Raw genomic sequence first — 20,993 nt, 5'->3', positions numbered from 1 at the left:
GACAGGATGTGGTGTTTCGCCTGTGTTTTTGTAAGTTTTAACCGAGTGGTGGTGACTTTGTGTCGGGTACTGGGAATAGGTTGTTTTAAATTTGTACTGTGGGGCTGTGGGTGATTCAATCAAGCGAGTGCGAATTAACAGAAGGAACTTGTCTCGCTGCCCATTCTGTTCAAGCTGTACACTTGTGAATGCGATGTCACAAACTTGAGTGTGGAGAGGGTCTCAGAGGGAAAAGGGGAACCCTTACATACGCTAGCTCTTTTAAACGGAAAAGAGGAAAAGACTTGCATTTATATAGCACTTTACACGACCATAAACGCACATTAAAGCTGAGGAGCTACTTTTGAAGGGCGGTGACTGCTGTAGAGTGGCAGCCAATCTATTTACAGCACTCTCCCACAAACAGCAATGTCAGAACGATCAGATAAATCTGTTTCTATGACGTTGATTGAGGGGCAAATATTGGCCAGGACACTGGGAGTAACTGAAAACAAAACAGAAAATGCTGGAAAAGCTCAGCAGGTCTAACAGCAGCTGTGGAGAGAGAAACAGAGTTAACATTTCGCGTCCATATGACTCTTCTTCAGAGCTTAAGAGTCATAGGGACTCGAAACGTTAACTCTGTTTCTCTCTCCACAGGTGCCGTCAGGGTTGCTGAGTTTTTCCAGCACTTTCTGTTTTGCTTTTCAGATTTCCAGCATCCGCAGTATTTTGCTTTTATCACCAGGAATAACTCCCCCTGGGCTCTTCTTCGAAATACAGCCATTGGCCCTTTCATGTCCACACAGGCAGGCTGACGGGGTTAGAGTCCCAGCAGTGGCGATGCAGCACTCCCTCAGCGCTGCAGTGGAGTGTCAGCCTAGGTTTTTGTTCTGGTGTCCTGGAGTGGGACCTGAACCTGGAAACTTGCGACTCAGAGGGGAGAGCGCTATCAACTGAGTCACGGCTGACATCTAGGGTAACTTTGGACAAGTCAAGCTGCTAGACGGAGTAAAATAAGTTTTTTTCCTTTATCCAAACTACTGGACACCCGATCCATGTAGACTTGATGTCAACGTTCAACCCCGGAGCAAAAAACATTTTCTTTCATCCAAATTATTCTCAGGAATCTGCAAAACTCAAGTTCTACAACTCCTCTGAAGTGTTAAAAGGCAGTTTATTCCACATAAATATGGTTTACAATTAAGTCCCAACCATGAAAATAACTTCTGAATTTAAAAATAACCTGAATAATTATAAGATTTTTCCAACCAGCCGGACATAAATGTTACCAAAGATACAATTTCTCTCTAAATCTTTATATATGCTGCATATGTCACCTGACAATAGCACAATGGGGGCAGGTATTGGTCCAATCCTTTAGCTTATTCACTTTCATAATTCCATTTAGTGACATCTATTAAAATTTTCAGGTCTACCATACTTGCTGGACCATAAGGCGCACTTTTTCTCCTGGAAAAAAAGTAGCTCAAAATTGTCATGTGCCTTATAGTCCAACAGTTACCCCAAATATTTACCAAAGATTTCCAGTTAAAATCCTGGCGTGTCTTATGGTCTGGCAAATATGATACTTGCCGTTTCTTAAAGAAATTATATATTTTTCAGGATCATGCACTCTCAATTTAAAAAAAAAATTTTCATGGGATGTGGGGCGTCGCTGGCAACGCCAGCATTTGTTGTCCATCCCTAATTGCCCCTGTATTGAGTGGCTGGCCAGGCCATTTCAGGGGGCAGTTAAGAGTCAACTACATTGCTGCGGGTCTGGAGTCACATGTGGGCCAGACCAGGTAAGGATGGCAGATTTCCTTCCCTAAAGGGCATTAGTGAACCAGATGGGTTTTTATGACCGTCCATGACAGCTGTGATGGTCACCATTTCTGACGCTAGCTTTATATTCCAGATTTATTAATTGAATTTAAACTCCACCAGCTGCTGTGGTGGGATTTGAACCCATGTCCTCAGGGCATTAGCCTGGGATGCTGAATTACTAGTCCAGCGACATACCACCACCATCACTATCCAACCATATCCCCCCCACCAAGACATGCCAGAGAGCAGCAGTGTTTGATGATGGTAAAACATAAAGACGACAAGGCTAAATGAGCAGGTCTGTACGCCTTATGTTGTTCAGAGTCCATGATGGAGACATTATTGACATCAAAAAGCATGGGCAGTGCAAGAAACACCATTACATATTGCATGGGAGAAATTTCAATGCTGAAATAAGGGAATGAAGGTTATGGGATTCTGCCCCAACTTCCACCCTCATTCTCCCAAACTGCACCCTGGAAAGTACAGAACTCCATGTGGATTTTCAGGCCCATTGCCTCTTGCAAGGATTATTGCTTGAGGTACGAACTAAATCTGTACCAACAACGCCACACTCAGGAAGCTCTGATAGTTGGCCCCTTATCTCAGCGAAATACCTAAGCAGCACTGACAGAAATTCTTCTCTTTTCTGCCTTTGTTTTGTACTATCAAGAAACGGTGTCACTGTCCCGCCTAGTGTGAGGAGCATTTCCCAAAAAGGGACAAAGGGATTAGTTTCATGTCTGTGGTGAGGAAAAAGTTGGGATTTTTAAAGATGAAACCACTAATCATCTAGCTGAAGAGAAATTGAATAGAAGCAGCCAAAACAAAATTTCAGAAATGGGGGATTGTGCTTGCCAAAACTGGCACTGTTCTTTGAGGTGCCAATGGAGGGAAATGTAGTGGATGTTGCATATATGGACTTGCAGCAAGTCTTCGGCAAGGTAGCACGCAGGAGGATACTGGAGAGGATTAACAGCTATGTAACTAGGGGAGAGGATCACTTTGGATCCAAACTGGTTAGAAGGGACAGAGAGTGTAGAAGTTAAGTACAGTTTCTCAGAATGGCTGAAAGCGGGTCATCGCATTACATAGGATACGGTCCCAGGACTGTTTCTGCCCACTAGCCAGCTTCGTCCAATTAAAAGTTTCAAATAAAATTAGTCTTAACCCAGCTCAGAGTGCAAATAAATTACCAGATTGAACTAATGCTACCTTCTCTCCCGTTAGCAGTTAAAATAACACAAATGACGTATTGGGAGTAAAACATGACTGAATCCAACGCACATACATTTTCCCCAGTGTTACGAAATTTTACACATTCACATAATATCATTAATACCATCACAAGGGCAGATACAAAAGTAATATCAATGTAATACCGGTCTCAGACAGATTCAAACGCAATGAATCTCCATCAATAGTATAAAGCCCAGGTGCTAAATGAAATTAGGTACAAGTTCAACAAAATATTGCCTACTATCGCGAGGGAATTGATGAATACCAGTGTGATCTCAGTAGGATAGAAACAAGCCGACAGGTCACTTATTTCCAAAAAGCAAACTGAACAAACTGAGGTTAACTGCAGAGTGCTTTCCACACATCAACAACCAGCGCATTTACAGAATCAATGAATAGGAACAAACAAGACAACTGTAACAATGGCTATGATCTGTAATCACCTGTAAAGTCCCAAGGGGATTCAAAGAGACCGGAACCATTACCAAGCCAGGTACATTTGGGGCAGATGTTGGGACAAAATGCAGAAATGCTGCCATGTCTACCTAACTCCACTAAACTACAAGAGGGAGGACTTAGGGTGGACGCTAAAGGGAAGTGTCATTACTTCAGAGGTAAATTCTGGTGCAGCTATTTAGGGGGAGGGGAGGGTGGGGTTAGATTTGGGGTTGCATTCCCTTGACAGGCAGGAATTCTAAGGTAATTCCTGTCCTAAATGTCCAAAGACTGGTTATTAAGCAAAAGGCTAAATAATTGAAACTCTTCAGCTTTGAAGAGAGACAAATATAATGGGACCTCACCAAGGTGGCTAACAGAAACAAAACACTAAAAGGATTAATCTTGGAGGACTGATGCAATTCAAACCACAACCAAGTGGAAGCTGGTAAAAGGCAAACACAGAAAAGGACCTGGCAGCAAAGGAACCCAACACTTCAACAGTGCAGCACACTTAGACCCACATAGTCCCTACCCAACCACATTGAAGCATAGGAGCGCAATCACCATTAACACTGTGGAAGTTCAAGAATGTTGCAGTTCGCCACCACCTTCTCAAGATTACTAAGGCAGGGCAACGAATGCAGCCTTGCAACATCTCATCTCATGATAAAACAAGTAAACGCCCAATTCCTTTCAACGATTAGATCAGCCCATTGTAAGACCACCATGAGCACATGTACACAATTCTCTTCCTGTGTCTGAAACATAATTTGCTCTAGTAATACGCTTACTCCTATGACCATTGCTCACTGCACTACATTATACATTTTTGTTACTGATATTAATCTCCAATCCACCTGGATTGGAAATGAAGTTATCTAAGCAGCAACACTACATGATATACACTCACAGCAGTTTGGAAATAAGACACTTTGGAATAACACGAAGCAGGATGGTTGTGGTTGTTGGAGGTCAATCAGCACAACTCCAGGACATCGCTGCAGGAGTATTGTCCTCGGCCCAACCATCTTCAGCTGCTTCATCAATGACCTTCCTTCCATCATAAGATCAGAAGTGGGGATGTTCGCTGATGATTGCACAATGTTCAGCACCATTTGCGACTCCTCAGATACTGAAGTACTGCATGTCCAAATGCAGCAAGACCTGGACAACAGCTTGGGCTGATGAATAGCAAGTAATATTCGGGCCATATTAAATGCCAGGCAATGACCATCTCCAACAAGACAGAATTCAACCATCTCTCCTTGATATTCAACGACATTACCATTGCTGAATCCCCCACTATCAACATTTTAGGGATTACCATTGACTACAAACTGAACTGGACTAGCCACATAAATACTGTGACTACAAGGACAGGTCAGGGACTGGGAATTCTGCAGAGAGTAATCACTTCCTGACTCCCAAAAGCCTGTCCACCATCTATAAGGCACAAATCAGGAGTGTGATGGAATACTTTTCACTTGCCTAGATGAGTGCAGCTCCAACATCACTCAAGAAGCTTAACACCATCCAGGACAGAGCAGCCCATTTGTTTGGCACCCCATTTATCACCATCAACAATTAATCCCTCCACCACTGATGCACAGTGGCAGCAGTGTGTACTGTCTACAACATATACTGCAGCAAGTCATCAAGCCTCCTTCGACAGTACCTTCCAAACCCACAACCTCTACCATCTAGAAGGACAAGGGCAGTAGACATGGGAACACCACCACTTGCAAGTTTCCCTCCAAGCCACTCACCATTCTGATTTGGAAATATATCGCTGTTCCTTCACTGTCACTGGGCCAAAATCCTGGAACTCCCTCCCTAACAGCATTGTGGGTGTACATACACCACATGGTCTGCAGAGGTTCAAGAAGGCAGCTCACCACCACCTTCTCAAGGGCAATTAGGTAGACCTAGCCAACGATGCCCACATCCCATGAAAGAATAATAAAAAAAAAGGTGGCACACAAATGCAATGGGCTTCTTTCTATAGCCAGGGCTCAAAAAGCACAGAAGGCCATTCAACCCATCATTCCCATGCTAGCCCCTTGAAAAGCTACCCAAATAGTCGCATGCCCATGCTCTTTCAGTATTAGCCCTGAAATTTTCTCCAGTTCAAATATTTATCCAATTTACTTCTAAAAATTGCTATTGAACCTGTTTTCACCATCCTCTCAGATGGTGCATTCCAAATCTTAATAAACCAGTTGGAAGAAACATTCTCTTAATCTCCCCCCTGGCTCTTTTGCCAGTTATAAGCGTGTCCTCTGGTTACCTCCTGCCAGTGAAAACAGTTTATTTTTATTTAAGCACAGATCTCACAGAGTTAAACAGAGCCTTAAGTGGTATAGTTAGCCACAAAAACACCTTTAAGATCTATTTTGAAATGGCATCTAGGCAGTATTCATAGAATATGAAACATAGCAGTTTCTGCAAAATAACTTTAGCGAGCAAAGACCATGGCATAGACTTACTTCCAATAGGAAAGGCGACACTGGAATAAATGTCTTGGTGCTGTCAGAAAGCAGGGTCAGCGCTCGAACACAGTGTAATCGGAGAGGGTAATATCGGGCTGTGGGCACCAACCTGAAGAACAAATTCAAAACATCAAATGAACACAACTGTTCTGCGACGGTATTTATGAAGCATACACAGACACACGATGCACACACAACAGACACACATGGATGTACACACATGCACATGGATGCATGTTCATATGCACATGCGCATGCACTCATATGCATGTAAGCACGTGCACACGCATGCACGCACATACATGCACGCGCACACACGCGCGCGCAAGCACGTACGCACACGCGCGCGCAAGCACGTGCGCACACGCGCGCGCAAGCACGTGCGCACACGCGCGCGCAAGCACGTGCGCACACGCGCGCGCAAGCACGTGCGCACACGCGCGCGCAAGCACGTGCGCACACGCGCGTGCAAGCACGTGTGCGCGCACAGGCACGTGCACACACAGGTGTGCTCACACACTGATATATTGTCTTTATTATGAAAGTTATTACAAATAGAAAAGGCTTACAACAAATCAGTTCAAATATTTAAGACGGCGGAATCATTTTTAACTTCCATTCCAATAAAATTTAATGTGTGAATGTTTCACATTTGCATTTAAAATGTGTTTTCTTTTGTTAACTGCTGTCATTAGATTTATCCCCTCATTGATCCTTGTGTTCCTAGGCTTCAAATTAAAAAGTGTGGGTGCACTGTGCACCAGGAGGGCACCAAGATGATAATTAAGCATTTAATTAGGCACCGAATATTGCCTTTGCCCTTCGGTAACACTTATCCTCTAATTTGGTCTTCCTGGTTTATTAGCAGTTGCCAGGGTCACTGGCCTGCTTCAGGCCTCTTGACAGAGCCACTCTGCATCAATCAACAAGCATAAAGTTGGGTGTGGTGGTGGTGGAGAGATTTATCCCCCAAACCGCTCACCCTTACTGATGCAACTTGACTTCTCCCAATCAAAACGTACAAAGACCACCTACATCACACCACAGAGCCAACAACATCTTGCATTCATATAGCACCTTTAACTTGATAAACCAATGAGCAAATGCCACCCCCCAACAGCCTTAAAGTAAACCCTCCGCATCTCTTCGCTCGTTAAGAGCACACTCCATTTACGCGTGATCCTACCGCGCGATTCACAAAGCAAGAATTTGCATTGATATAGCACCTCACAGCCAGTGAAAGCATAAGGCCAGGGATGCTGGAAATCTGAAATAAAAGTGGAAAATGCTGAGCAGGTCAGTCAGCCCCTGAGTGAGTGGGAGAGAGAGAGAGAGAGAGAGCGAGAGAGAGAGAGCGAGAGAGGGGGGGAGGAGGGAGGGAAGAGGAGAGAGAGAGAAGCAGACTCAATGGGCCGGGATTTTCTGTCCCCCGATGGGCATCACCCCAGGCGGGGATGGGAAAATTCGGAGAGCCATCGACTTTTAACGGCTTTCCAAATTTTTCCCGGTCTTGCCCATCGGGGGCCCATCCCGGCCACTGTTTCTGGTCATCAGAACAGTTCTGGATGCTGACTGCCCTGCTGAGCATTTCCAGCATTTTCTGAATGACTGGTGCAGCCTATTCGCTACGACGCAGGGGAACAGCCACAGCCAAGCACGTGCACAGCAAGCTCCTACAGCAACAAAGAAGCAAGCGGCCAGATGATCTAGCTTACTTGAGCCATAACAGTTTGCCAGCCCAGCTAGAAAAACTCCCTGGCTCTCCTTCATCTAAGTGTCTAGCACTGCTGCAACTGCCAAGAGCTGCACTGAAATGCTACCTTAGGCCTTGCCGTCAAATCCTGGGGAGGGGGTTCAACACACCAACTTATAACTCAGAGACAAGTGGGTGACCATCGAGCCACACCTGATACTTGCCATTAAAGGACCATTTTTTGCAATAACCTACAGCACGTGCTACAAAAATTATAGGACACTAAGCTCAGCCTCCCGTTGAGGAGGAATGTTGGTGTTTCCCCTATTCTGTTCACGTTTAAACAAACGTTTTTAAGCAAAATGCTAAACAATTAAAAGGATCTAGTTTGGAAGGCATTTCCTGAAGTGACGAAGCACCAAAATCAGGAGGAAGCCAGTGAAGAGGGCATTCAATTGTGCGCAAAGCACGCTCTGTTAACTCAACATCATTACAGTTACGCAGCTCATCCTTGAGGCTTTTCCCTGCCTGGTTGATGCACTTTAACGACAAGGCTGAAAAAAGAAATCCTTTTATTAAGACCTTCCATCTCACTGAGGAGGCTGCAGGCCAATCCGCACCCAACAACCTGCCCTGAAAACTCTGCTGACATTTTGAAAACTGTGGCAAATTCCACCACAGCAGCTGAGGCAGTTCTAAGATAAAAGCAAAATACTGCGGATGCTGGAAATCTGAAACAAAAACTGAAAATGCTGAAAAAACTGGTTAGGCCTGCTGAGGTGGAGTAGTGGAGGTAGTATTACTCTACATTCACTGACAGTCAAACGCAGTTACTCTTCCTAAAGCATGCTTTATTGAGTCAAAATCTTTGTGAAAATGAAGCTATAACATTTTAATGATGGCATAATAGAAATGTTAGATTTTTAAAATTTTAATCCATTTCATCTAGGCTGGCTAGCAAAAAATGGACACAATTCAACTCCTTGTCCATCGTAGGACTGCTTATTGCAAATGGCCTTTTCTTGAGAGCAGTTTTCGAGGTACACTCTGTTGCGCTGTCTTCTATTTCTATTATGCCATCATTAAAATGTAATAGCTTCGTTTTCACTAAGATTTTGTCTCAATTAAGCATGTTTTAGGAAGAGTTTGACTGTCAGTGAATGCAGAGTAATACTACCTCCACTACTGAAGGTGGGCGCAGGTAATGCTTTTTGCCCCTGTTAGTCTGTTTTTCCATCAACAATACATCTCAGAAACTAATGGGCAAATTCCAGTGAAACCTGGTGCACAAGATAGGGTACGTCCCAAGGAAGAACTGATTAGGTTCTGGTGAGGATCTGGATCCTCGAACGTTTTTTAAAAATATGTTAACTTTGGAAGATAGGGGCAAATTGATTCTCTGCTTAGAATGGGTGGCGTGTAAAATAGAAGCAGAGATAAGTCTAGCCCCCTACCCACAACTCAATCAGGTCAATCCCATTATCACCACCACTCGATTGCATCTTCGTTTTCAAATCTCTCCATGGCCTCGCTCACTCCCTATATCTGTGAACCCCTCCAGCCTGGCAAACCTTCGAGACCGCTGCATTCCTCTAACTCTGGTCTCCTGTGCTTCCACGATTCTCACTGCTCCCAATAATGGAAAAAAAAACAGTCCGGACCAGTCCTCTTATTTCCCAGTTTTTACTGTTCTCCCATTCTGGGTGCGCTGCGCTATGTCCAGTTGAGCCATTCGCTGCTGAGAGCCCCAAGCTTTGGAACATCCTCCCAACATCTCCGCTTCTCGCTCTTCCAAGACGTACTTTGACCAAGCTTCTGGTCGAAGGTTCCAAAGCCTCACGTCGTTCTGGGCACAATTTTAACCCTCAAGTGAATGGGTTCTGAAGCGAGTTAAAATCAAGCCTTAAAATCAAGTCTTAACAACAACCTTTGGTTAAACGGCAGCTGCAACCAAAAGGACATTTTTAAAAGTTTTGCTTATGTTCAAATTAAATGGAGAAATGAGGCAGATTGATGGGAAAAGGCAAACAGAATATTTGCTCTAAGGTGCTAAATAGGGCACATCTTTTTTAAAAATAAAGGTATGGGTTAATATTACAGCAATAAACTGTTCCTCATGTTTGATGGGGTTAATTACTGGAAGATTAATATATTTACAGTTGTACCGTGCGAGGGCAAAACACAAAATTGCTCAGCCAAGACAGACTGGAATTTCCCTCCATCAAACAGCGATCTAAGGGTTAATTTTGGCAATCCAGTGAAAGTACCACTCCCACATAACCAATAGCTCAGCATTAATCATCACTTCAGTTTAGTTGGACCGGTCGTATTTAAGATGAGTATCAACTTCTGTCACATTTACAAAAATCAGCGATCTTATGATTTTTTTTTCGGGGAAAAAAAAAGTGATGACCCTTTTGTAACCTTCGCTGTCATAGCCACTGTGTTCACATTGCTGGGGAGAAATGATCTAACCCTTAATGAAAACAACTGATAGAATTCATCACGTTCTGGGCACAGCCATCTGAAAGTGACTCGCACATGTTAAAACCTATCTACCAGGATGTGACCAGGACTCCCAGGGTTAGATTCTGAGCCGCGATTATATACACTGGAATATATGTTAAGGAGTGATTTGATTTGAAGGTTTTTATGTATTTTGAAAGAATTGATAGGGTAGAGCGATAGAGAAATTGGTGAGGTGATCTAAGACTAAGGCAACATAATCCTTAACTCGGAGCTAGGAGGAGTTAGGAGCTACAAAGGATGGTAAAAATGTGGAACTTCTGCCCACCAAAAACAGATGTTAGCTCACTTAATAATTTAAAATAAGAGACCAATAGATTGTTGGTTGCCATGTTATCAAGGATATGGAGCAAGGCAGGTGGATAGATTTAGAATACAGAACAGCCATGATCTCACTGAGGACATCACTGAGGAACAGGCTCAATGGGCTGAATGGCCTCCTCTGACAAACAGTAGGAAGAGGAAATGTTGGTAACAGTTCGACCATTTTTTTTTCTTCTGGAGAACTGGGAGACCAAGTGTGTTAGGGAAGGAAAACAGTTAACTATCAAGGAGTGTTTAAGTCGTAACTGTAAGTTAACGAGTTAAGTACTTCAAAACAAAAACAGAATTACCTGGAAAAACTCAGCAGGTCTGGCAGCATCGGCGGAGAAGAAAAGAGTTGACGTTTCGAGTCCTCATGACCCTTCGACAGAACTTGAGTGAGTCCAAGAAAGAGTTGAAATATAAGCTGGTTTAAGGTGTGTGTGTGTGGGGGGGGGGGGGGCGGGTTAAGTACTTCGCTTGGTGTGTATATAAAGGGTAAGCAGGTGAGACAATGTGTCTGTGGAGTTTTATGCATCAGAATAAAACTCTGTTTGGTGAAGTCAGCCTTGGTTTCTGTCTTCGTTATCAAGCCGCTATTGGAATATAGCCAAGTGCGGTCACTGCTTATGCAACCTCAGTCAGCTGAATGCTCCAGCAACAAAATCCACGTCATCATCCAACAGGATTGGCACCACCAGTCCGCCTGCATGTTTCTCCCCACAACCCCCCACCCCCGGCATATTAATTTAAGCCCTCACCCCACAGCTTTTGTTACACTCTGCCTGGAAGGATAGTAGTCCCAGCCCTGCTCGTGTGCAGCTTATCCACCATGTGCAGAGCAGCCCAGTCCCAGAACAGGCCCAAAACACAAAGCATCGCAGCCTTTTCCTTCAACACCATCTCCTCAGCCTTGCATTTATACTCCTGGAAGCTAGCAAATCGTCAGTACATAGAGTATATAGAACTTTGGTTGATTGGGATGCATCAGACAAGCCATGTTATGTACACCTAAGACTCATGTTCCAAATGGAAGTATATGGAGGTGTAAAAAAGTCATGGATTCAAAAGGAATTGAAAGGTGGTAATCTTAGGAATACTCCCAGCGTCACCCTTTTGCCAATATGGGAATAGCAAAATAATTAAGGGAAATGCAAGACTGAGGAAATGGGAAAGGTTGAGATGCTTTGTGTCTGGGACTGGGCTGTTCTGCACAGGGTGGATAAGCTGCACATGAGCAGGGCTGGAACCAGCACCCTTCCAGGCAGAGTGTAGCAACAGTTGTGGGGTGAGGGCTTAAATTGATATGCCGGAGGTTTGGGGGGGAGGGGGGAGGGGTGTGAAACGCACAGATGGATTGGGTGGGGTGGGGGAAGAGAGACATAGGCCTGAATGTTTCAGTCATCGGGCACGTGCAATTGACGAGTGGACGGGAAAGCTGTGATCAGACCACCCCCCCCACCCCCCACCACCTGCAATTTCACGCTGGCTGGCTAATTAACAAGCAGCCGGCATGAAACACGGGCTGAAATGCCCAGCGCTGCCGGGGTGGGGGCAGGAAGAGGGTGGGTGCTGACGTAACCAAGAGTGCGGGTCAGCGCTTTGAGAGAGAGCTCCCTGAAGGCAGAGAGCTGGCCCCAGAGAGCTGGCCCCCCAGGGAGTTGCCCCCAGGGAGCTGCCGACCTCCACAGATTAAAGGAACCGACAACCATGCTGCAAAATATGTCCACGCAGCACAATGAAGCACCTGAAAGCAAACCTCGTAAAAAAAAAACAGAGCTGGGATATCACTTTTTGCTTTATTTCCCCCAGGGAGATTCCACCCTGCCCTGGATCGAGGTTTAAGCAAAAACGTGAAGGCCGACTGGGAGAGCGGCTCCTCCGCCAACGGTAAATGTGGACGGGCCGCGTGAAATCGCTGCTGACTACATCGTCATTGGGCTTAAATGCCAGCGGGCGCGCGTCCAACTCCCCCGGGCACACGCAGAGGGGGAATATCGCGCCAGTGCACGGTGATGTCGGGACGCTTACCCGACACCATCTCGCGCTATCTCATGTCTGTTCAGGGTGGGTATGCACCTGCCCACCCACCTGCTGTACTTAAAATTCTGGGCCATACAGATGGATTTGGGGTGGGGCGGGGGAACAAACAGGCAGGACTGGGGGGGTTGGTAACACAAAGGAGCTAAAGCAGCCAAAAAGGGGAGCAAGTAGAACAAGACAGAGTTGAACAGAAAAGAAAGGGACAGGAGGAGAAGGAGGGGGGACTAAAAAGAGCAAGGCTGTCAAAAAAGTGCAGATTGAAGCAACGCGTGTGAATGCAGTAAGCGTTCAGCACAGAATTGGAGAGCATTAGAAATATTGATAACTCTTAGAGGTAGCTTCGATGTGGATAGGGGTGACAAGTTACATATTTCCACTTACGCCTTTTTCAGGGAAGGCAGATATGGCAGTATTAATAAAGGATTCATTACATTCTGCGCTGTGATAGGCATTCTAGGGAGCTGTGTCAAGACTAATCCAAATAGAGTTAAGGAGTAGGAAGGGAAATGGGGCAATCTCCCAGGCAATGGTGCAGTGGTATTGTCACTGGACTAGTATTCCAGAGACCCAGGGTAATGCTCTGGGGACCTGAAATTAATAAAAATCTGGAATTAAAAGTGTAATGGTGACCATGAAACCATTGTCGATTGTTGTAAAAAGCCATCTGGCTCACTAATGTCCTTTAGGGAAGGAAACCTGCCGTTCTTACCCGGTCTAGGCCTACACGTGACTCCAGACCCGCAGCAACGTGGTTGACTCTTTAAAAAAATGCCCCCCGAAATGGCCTATCAGGCCACTCAGTTGTCACAACCACCTTCTCAAGGGTAACTAGGGATGGGCAATAAATGCTGGCCCAGCCAGTGAAGCCCACGTCTCGTGAATGAATAAAAATAAATCAATAAAATTTTTAGGGTGCATTACGACCACCAAATGATAGAATCCATTTGGGAAAGATCTGTAGATAATTGGAGAGATGTTAAGAATATAGCAGTGGCATCAAATGACTTCAACTGTGGTCAAAGTGGGGAACATTTATAAAATGTATCCAAGCCTACTGCTAGGAAAAGGAGCATTGTTTGCTCTAGTTCTGGGAAATGGGTGTTGGACAAACAGCTGCTGTGGCAGTAGGATAACAATTTCAACTGCAAAACAGCTTGTTTCAGTGTAGGGACAGAACGGAATAACGGAGATAAAACGTTGGATTGGAAAAAGTTTAAGACCCAAAGAGATAGGAAAGGATTTGACTCAAATGAACTGGGGTAGAAAGGTTAGATAAAGCAGATGAATTACTGAAAGAGCAGGGAAGGCCACAGTATTTCAACCTGCCTTTAATAAGAAAACAGAGCCTCGGGATTGGAGAGTAGCCAATGTAACATGTGTGTTTAAGATGTAACAGAGGCAGCAACCAGTTACTATAGACCAATTATTTCAATGCGAGAACATTTTTTTAGAATCCACGGGGGTGAAATTCCACATGTTCTCCCGCTCACCCACTGTAACTATGGCGACTCTGGAATAGAGGGATTCATCTCGCCACAACTTAAGCTGAAATTTGCGTGTAGCTAAAGATGCGTGTGATACCCAAGGAAAGCCAGCATGGATTTGTTGAAGATTTTTTGTCGTGTTTGACAAACTTAAAAAGAGCTGGCTGGTTGAATAGATAAAGAGAAAACTGCCGATGTAATGTAATTGGATTTTTAGAGGCTATGTAATGGGATTTTTAAGGTGCCTCATGGAAGCTTGTTACAAAAATTCAGACATATGTTACAAGGGGAAATGTAGCAGTGTAGGGACTGACTGACTGGAAGCAAAGGGTGAGGATTAATGCTTGGGTCTAGGAACTGCTGCACAATGTGTATTCCAAAGACCAGCGATGGGTCCACTGTCATTCTCGATAAAGCTAATGCCGTTGACTTGGACGTTAAGAGCATGATACTGAAATCTTACAAAACCTCACAGAAGACAACGAGCCTTCAGGAGAATGCACAGCTTAGCAGAACGGGCAAGATGAGAACAGATTTGATTTAATGCACGCGGTAATCTACTTACAGAGTAAAAATGGAAATGGGGGTATAAAATCAGTGCAAAGATGCTGAAGGTGTGAATGCGGCAGGGGTTTCAACCTGGAAATCCTTGTAAGTACAGGTAGAAAAAAACTAAAAAAAAAAGGCTTAAGAGCGCGTGGGTCTCATATGAAAAGGAGCAAAGAGTTCAAAATCAAACAAGTAACTACTAACCGTGGCTTATCCACGGTTTTGTACAAATTAGAGTAGTGTGTGCAGTTTTGAATAGTCCAAAGGCATCGTACAATGTGAATTCTCTAGGAAGATGTCAGGGATGGAAAACCAGAGCAATAAGGAGAAACTTGAGATAATGGGGCCGATTCCACTGAAGCAGAGGAGGTTTAGTTGCGGTTTAAAATAAAAACTATGTAAATTTTGTCACGATGAGCACGAAAAGATTGTGGTTGAAGAGGCAGTGATGAGGGGGGCCATCGGTTTGAAGGAATCAGTTATAGCGAGTACAGCGGTTAGCAGAAATGTCTTCATACAGGCTGTTGCTAAAGAGCATGAAATGTGTTTCCATGGAGATTAGCTGAGAAACCAACACCTCCCTTAAATGGAAGATGGGCCAAGAACAGAGCAAGGCTTAGGGCTATTGGGCGATTGCAGAGTAATGGCATCATTTTGCTTCCTCTGTATCATAAATCTCTTTGGCTCTGTGATACACAAGTCAATGAACATGTCTTCACAGCATGAGATCTAGGTACATAAAATACACAGTCCCTGTGACACAGGGACTGAGTAGCGACAAGCCAACTATCCTTTTTGTCATGACTGAAACTGATAAACTTTTGGTGGTGGAACGTGGCCTGACCCTGAACAGACGGCTGAGTATTTCCAGTATTTTCTGCTCTCGTTTCAGGCTTACAGCATCTGCAGTGATTTGCTTTGCTTGTGGTGTGAGCCGCTGTTGAGTACTGAGCATATACCTGTAAGGTGCTCTGTCCAAACATCGCAGATCTGTCTGCAGATAAATGGAACTCAAGTCTTTGCAGCCAGGATACACTGTCCCTTATTGCCAGGTAGGTACAAACATTCAAACCAAGATAGCAACAGTATCAAATTATCACCAACTCTTATTCATTTATCAACATGACTTGCACATTTCTGCGGCAATTGGATGAGGTGCAATTCTTCTGGAATCATATAAAATCAGCTCTTCAATAGTTGGGCATAATGCTGTGCCTAATATTTAAGAGGTCATCCTTCCCCCTGTTACTGATAATTTGAAATGGCGCGTAGTCATCCCCACGGGAAAAGCAAAACACAAGGAATCGCAGGTCACCCCAACCTCACATACCAACGTTCACAAAAACATCTCTTCTGAACCTACTGGAAGAAGATGATAAAACAGTTGCATTTCAGTAGCACCTTTCCCAAGCTCGGGGCATCCTAAAGCCCTTTACAAACAATTAAGTACTTTTTGATGTGTAGTCACTGTTGTAGTGTAGGGTCTGCAGCAGACAATGTTCACAAAGTAAGCTCCCCCAAACAGCAACAGAATAACAACCAGATGTTAACTGATGGTTGAGGCATAGACATGGGCAAGGATAATAAGGATAAATGGGCAGATAAATGGCAGATGGAATTTAACCTTGAAAAGTGAGAGGTGATACACTTTGGAAGGACCAATTTGATAAGGAAGTGTTCAATGAACAGCACAGCACTAGGAAGTTCTGAGGAACAAAGGGCCCTTGGCGTGTATGTCCATAGATCTCTGAAGGCGGAGGGGCATGTTAGTGGGGTGGTGAAAAAGGCATATGGGACACCTTCCTTTATCAGTCGAGACATAGATTACAAAAGTAGGGAGGTCATGTTGGAGTTGTATAGAACCTTGGTGAGGCCACAGCTGGAGTACTGTGTGCAGTTCTGGTCGCCACATTATAGGAAGGATGTGATTGCACTGGAGGGGGTGCAGAGGAGATTCACCAGGATGTTGCCTGGGATGAAACATTTAAGTTATGAAGAGCGGTTGGATAGACTTGGGTTGTTTTCACTGGAGCAGAGAAGACTGAGGGGCGACCTGATCGAGGTGTACAAGATTGAGGGGCATGGACAGGGTGGATAGGGAGCAGCTGTTCCCCTTAGTTGAAGGGTCAGTCACAAGGGGGCACAAGTTCAAGGTGAGGGGCAGGAGGTTTAGGGGGGATGTGAGGAAAAACTTTTTTACCCAGAGGGTGGTGACGGTCTGGAATGTGCTGCCTGGGAGGGTGGTGGGAGGCGGGTTGCCTCACACCCTTTAAAAAGTACCTGGATGAGCATTTGGCATGTCATAACGTTCAAGGCTATGGGCCAAGTGCTGGTAAATGGGATTAGGTAGGTAGGTCAGGTGTGTCTCACGTCGGTGCAGACTCGATGGGCCGAAGGGCCTCTTCTGCACTGTGATTCCGTGCGATAACAGGTAGAGCTCTCCGGCTCTTCTTCGAATAGTGCCACGTGATCTTTCACATCCACTCGGGAGGGTGGGAGGGCGGGCGGAGCCTCTGTTTAATCTCTCGTCCGAACGACAGCAGCACTACCGCACCCAAAGCGTCAGCTTAGAATGTTTTGTGCCCAAGCCCCTGGAGAGGGGCTTGAACACCCAAAATTCTAAGATTCAGTGCTACCCTTCGAGCCACGCCAGAACCTCAGCCTCCTTATACCTGTACGCAGCTCCTCTCTCAGGCCCACATAGGAAATTCTGGGTCTGTAAATTCTCACTCTCCAATGATGGGAAAACGAGGCAACGATTCAACAGGCAGCAAGTAGACTGAGTCTATTTGTGACTCTATCCCCTTTGGCCTGTTCTCCTGACAAAAGGGCACTGAACCACCAGAATAGTGCCACCCTCCATCTCAAACGCATTTCGGATATTCACCAACAAGCTTCAACGTCCCAATGGGGATATTCGACTGAAGTTCAATTCTCGGCATGGTGCTAAAATGGCAGGAGAACAAACCAGCCTCCCAGAGAAATAATTCGCTCTTCGCAGATCTTAAGCTAACACTGAATTAAGAGGCAGCCACAAGTGAAAAAAGACAAAAACTTAAAATTTGTATCCCTCAGTTGTTACATAAATTGTTCACGTTAAAAAATGTTAACGTTCTTGACAGCAACAAAGTGCTTCTCTGACCAATTTCTTGAAACAGCTGAGTTGAAATAAACACATAGCTAATTTGACAGGGTAGGTTGCTGCACTGAGGATCATTCTAGGCAAGTTGCAATCGTGGTGCAGCGGTCCTTTTACTGATTTATGCAGAAATCTGGAACATTTTACACACAAAAAAAAATAAACTCGCACTGTCTGTAAAATGTAGCAGCGTCCTGACTATTAAACTTAGCTGATTAAGAAAAAAAATGGGTTGTGCTCCAACGATTACAGAATTATTTGGAAGTGAAGAAAAGAGGCAGAAATAAGGTGAAAAGTTAAACTAAACAAGGAACTCCGACAAAAATTAAATTTACAGAAACAACAGAATTAAAAAGACCGGCAAACTGGCAGCTGCTGGAACAGTGAGCGGTGTAAATATGTGAATTAACTCAAAACCCTCAGCTGCTGCTTAGGCAAGACCAGTCAACAACAACAATTTTATTTATATAGCACCCTCAATGCACTAAACCTGCTCTGGACGCTTCACATGATCATTATAAAGCACAATCTGACACCCAGACATACAAGGAGCTAATGAGGTTTGATGACCAAAAGCATGGACAAAGAGGTAGGTTTTAAGGAAGGTCTTAAAGGGGAAAGTGAGGCAGAGAGATGGAGGAGTTTAGTGAAATGAGTTACGACCACAGGAGCAGGGGTAGGCCATTCGACTGTCGAGTCGGCTCTGTCATTCAATTAAATCATGGCTGATCTTCTACTTCAATGCCAATTTCCCACACTATCTCCACAGCCCTCGATGTCATCTGTCTTCAGAAATTCCAGAGCTTAGGGCCTTGGTTGCTGAAGGCAAAGCTACAGTGATTAAAATCGGGGATGCATAAGAGGTCAGCATCAGGGAAGTGCAGATATCTCAGAGGGCTGTGAGGCTGGGGAGGATTATGGAGATAGCCAGGGGCAAGGCCATAGAAGGATTTGAAAAAGAGGATGAGAATTTTAAAATCAAGCCATTACTGGACCAGGAGCTAATGTAGGTCAGTGAGCGCAGGATGATATCTGCCCAACACAACTAATGGAAAGTTCATTTCCTGGAGTTTACAATTAAACTATGTCCACACTTCATGGCTAGTTCACTTTCCTGCTTCAAACGTAACATACAAAGAATAACATAGAATGCATAGCACAGAAGCAGGTCATTCAGCCCAATCGGTCTATCCCGGTGTTGATGTTCCACAAGAGCCTCCAGCCACTCTACCTCATCTCACACTGCTTCTTTACTGCCTCGTGTGTTTATCTAACTTCCCCTTAAATATCTTGATGAGAAACGATCCGTTTTCCATTCCAAGAGGTAGTTTCGCCCCAAAAAAAGTCATAATTACCCCAAAATGCGCTGCAATACATGCTGCCAAGAATGTTGAAACAAGTTTTATCTCATTTAGTTGTCTGAGTGTTGCTGATAGTCAAAGCTTTTCATCTTGCACTCATCAGGCCACTCACAAGAATATCAATACAAGGGTGTTCTTGTGCAGTGCCCTGATGAGTGCAAGTTGAAAAGCTTCAACATGTCTCCTTTATTTCATTCTTTGACCTATCTTTTGGCTTATTCCTTTTTTCCAAATAATTATTATTGCATAAGCCAAATGTGAAGGTTTTCAGACAATTATCCGTGTTGAGAAACCTTTAAGGACTATCGAATTGAAAACTGTGTGTTGTGTTTTTAACTGTGTGCCATATTTAATCAGGAATTCTGCTTGATCATTGAGAAGAGGATCAGCAGGGCTGAATTATGTGCACTATTTGTAGTGAACTCCTGCCTCCTCCAAACTTTCGTCTCCACTTTTATTGTTATTAAGTTGCTGTATTTATTTCTGGAGGAATATTTTCCATTTTAAAAAAGTACGACTCATTCATTGAGTATATGATATACACTAGCCAACCACCTGTTGCACTGCACACGGAATTAAGAACAAGTAATATTCTTTACCCCTCTCTTCATCTCACACTAATACACACTTATTTGCTTGAATGTTTTTATGCATAAGTTATTAAAACAATAATCTGATATAATCACTATGTCAACAGCAGCAAATATACTTCATACAATTAAAACAATTCATATTCTTATATGTTAATTATATGAACTGGTTAACTACAGGGCAGGGGTATTTAGGCCAGGGTCAATTGATGTCATTCAACCCCCTAGAACAAATCCTCCAGCCTGTCCTTACTTTTATATTTCCATTACAATTTCCTATGGTCAAGGCTTATAATGGAAACTGCCTCTGTAAACTGGTCACACTCCTGACAATGATGCAGCACCTCCACTGGCAGAATTGTGCAGATACACTGTGACATGTTGACATTGGTCGGTCCCATTATAGGAATACATCATGGAGAAGTTGGAGACAAAAGGGCCTCGATTTTGGCCACCCCGCATGCCTACCCGATGATGAATGGGACGGTAAAAATTTTAAAATGTGGAATGTGCCCCTGCGCACCTGCTGTCGTTTTTACTGCGTTGGATTTTGGGTCACGCAAGATGCAAGTCACTTAATGTTAACAGGCGCTCCCCTGCCAATCACTGCCTCCCTCTTATCCCCAGTGCGGTCGCTGACTTCCCCTCTACAAACCCTGAACTCTCACCACCTCCCTCCTGCGATGGCCTCTCTCCCCCTCCACACTCCAAAACTGCAACTTCTCACTCCCCCCCCCATTCCTGGGGACCATCCTGGGCTGCAGCTGCTGTTCCCATCCGGCAGCCGGTCAACAGACGGGGAGACGGAGAAAATGGCCCAAACCTTCCGCTCTCCGGCTCACTGAGACTGAGAATGCACCTCAGCATTCCCTGTGGAAGTCCTGACACGCTGAGCTCCATAGGAATTGCCTGGGAAGTTTCAGCTCCCGATGGGCAATTCCCCTGCTCCCCGGGACTCTCCGCAAATGTCTTGGGACAGTTCCGATTTGCTTCCCTGAATTGGTCCCCAGGAAACGTCAGACCGGATTAAAACCGAGTCTAAATCCTGGGTAACTAAAGAGAACTGCTCCCTACCTCCCCCACCAACAAAACAATCACACTGGACACCCCCCACCCCCAACCCACCTACCACCTTACCCACCTACCCATTCACTCATTCGTCCACTTGACTGTTCGCCAACGTTCTAACTGGACCTTCCAACTGACCATACAACAGCCGGTGCCGTAAAGAGCAGGCACACCCTGCCTTCCCCGGACTCTGCTCCACTGCGAAGGAGCTCTCCGAGGGACGCGGCGCTCCTCAATTCTCGAAAAGTCCCAGAGAAACGCA

General features: G+C 44.7%; 1 protein-coding gene across 1 annotated transcript in view; it reads right to left on the bottom strand.

Moving 5' to 3' along the window:
• Positions 1–20,993, bottom strand: part of noc2l (NOC2-like nucleolar associated transcriptional repressor) — a 164,992-nt gene that overhangs the window by 76,980 nt on the left and 67,019 nt on the right. The window contains exon 12 of the mRNA XM_041207303.1: positions 5,973–6,084. Within this exon, the coding sequence (XP_041063237.1) occupies positions 5,973–6,084 (112 nt within the window). The remainder of the gene's footprint in view (positions 1–5,972; positions 6,085–20,993) is intronic.

This window comes from Carcharodon carcharias, chromosome 15, assembly GCF_017639515.1.
Source record: "Carcharodon carcharias isolate sCarCar2 chromosome 15, sCarCar2.pri, whole genome shotgun sequence".
NCBI classification, from domain to species: Eukaryota; Metazoa; Chordata; class Chondrichthyes; order Lamniformes; family Lamnidae; genus Carcharodon; species Carcharodon carcharias.
The sequence above is the reverse complement of the archived record's forward strand: the minus strand, read 5'-3'. Positions and strand labels throughout refer to the sequence as shown.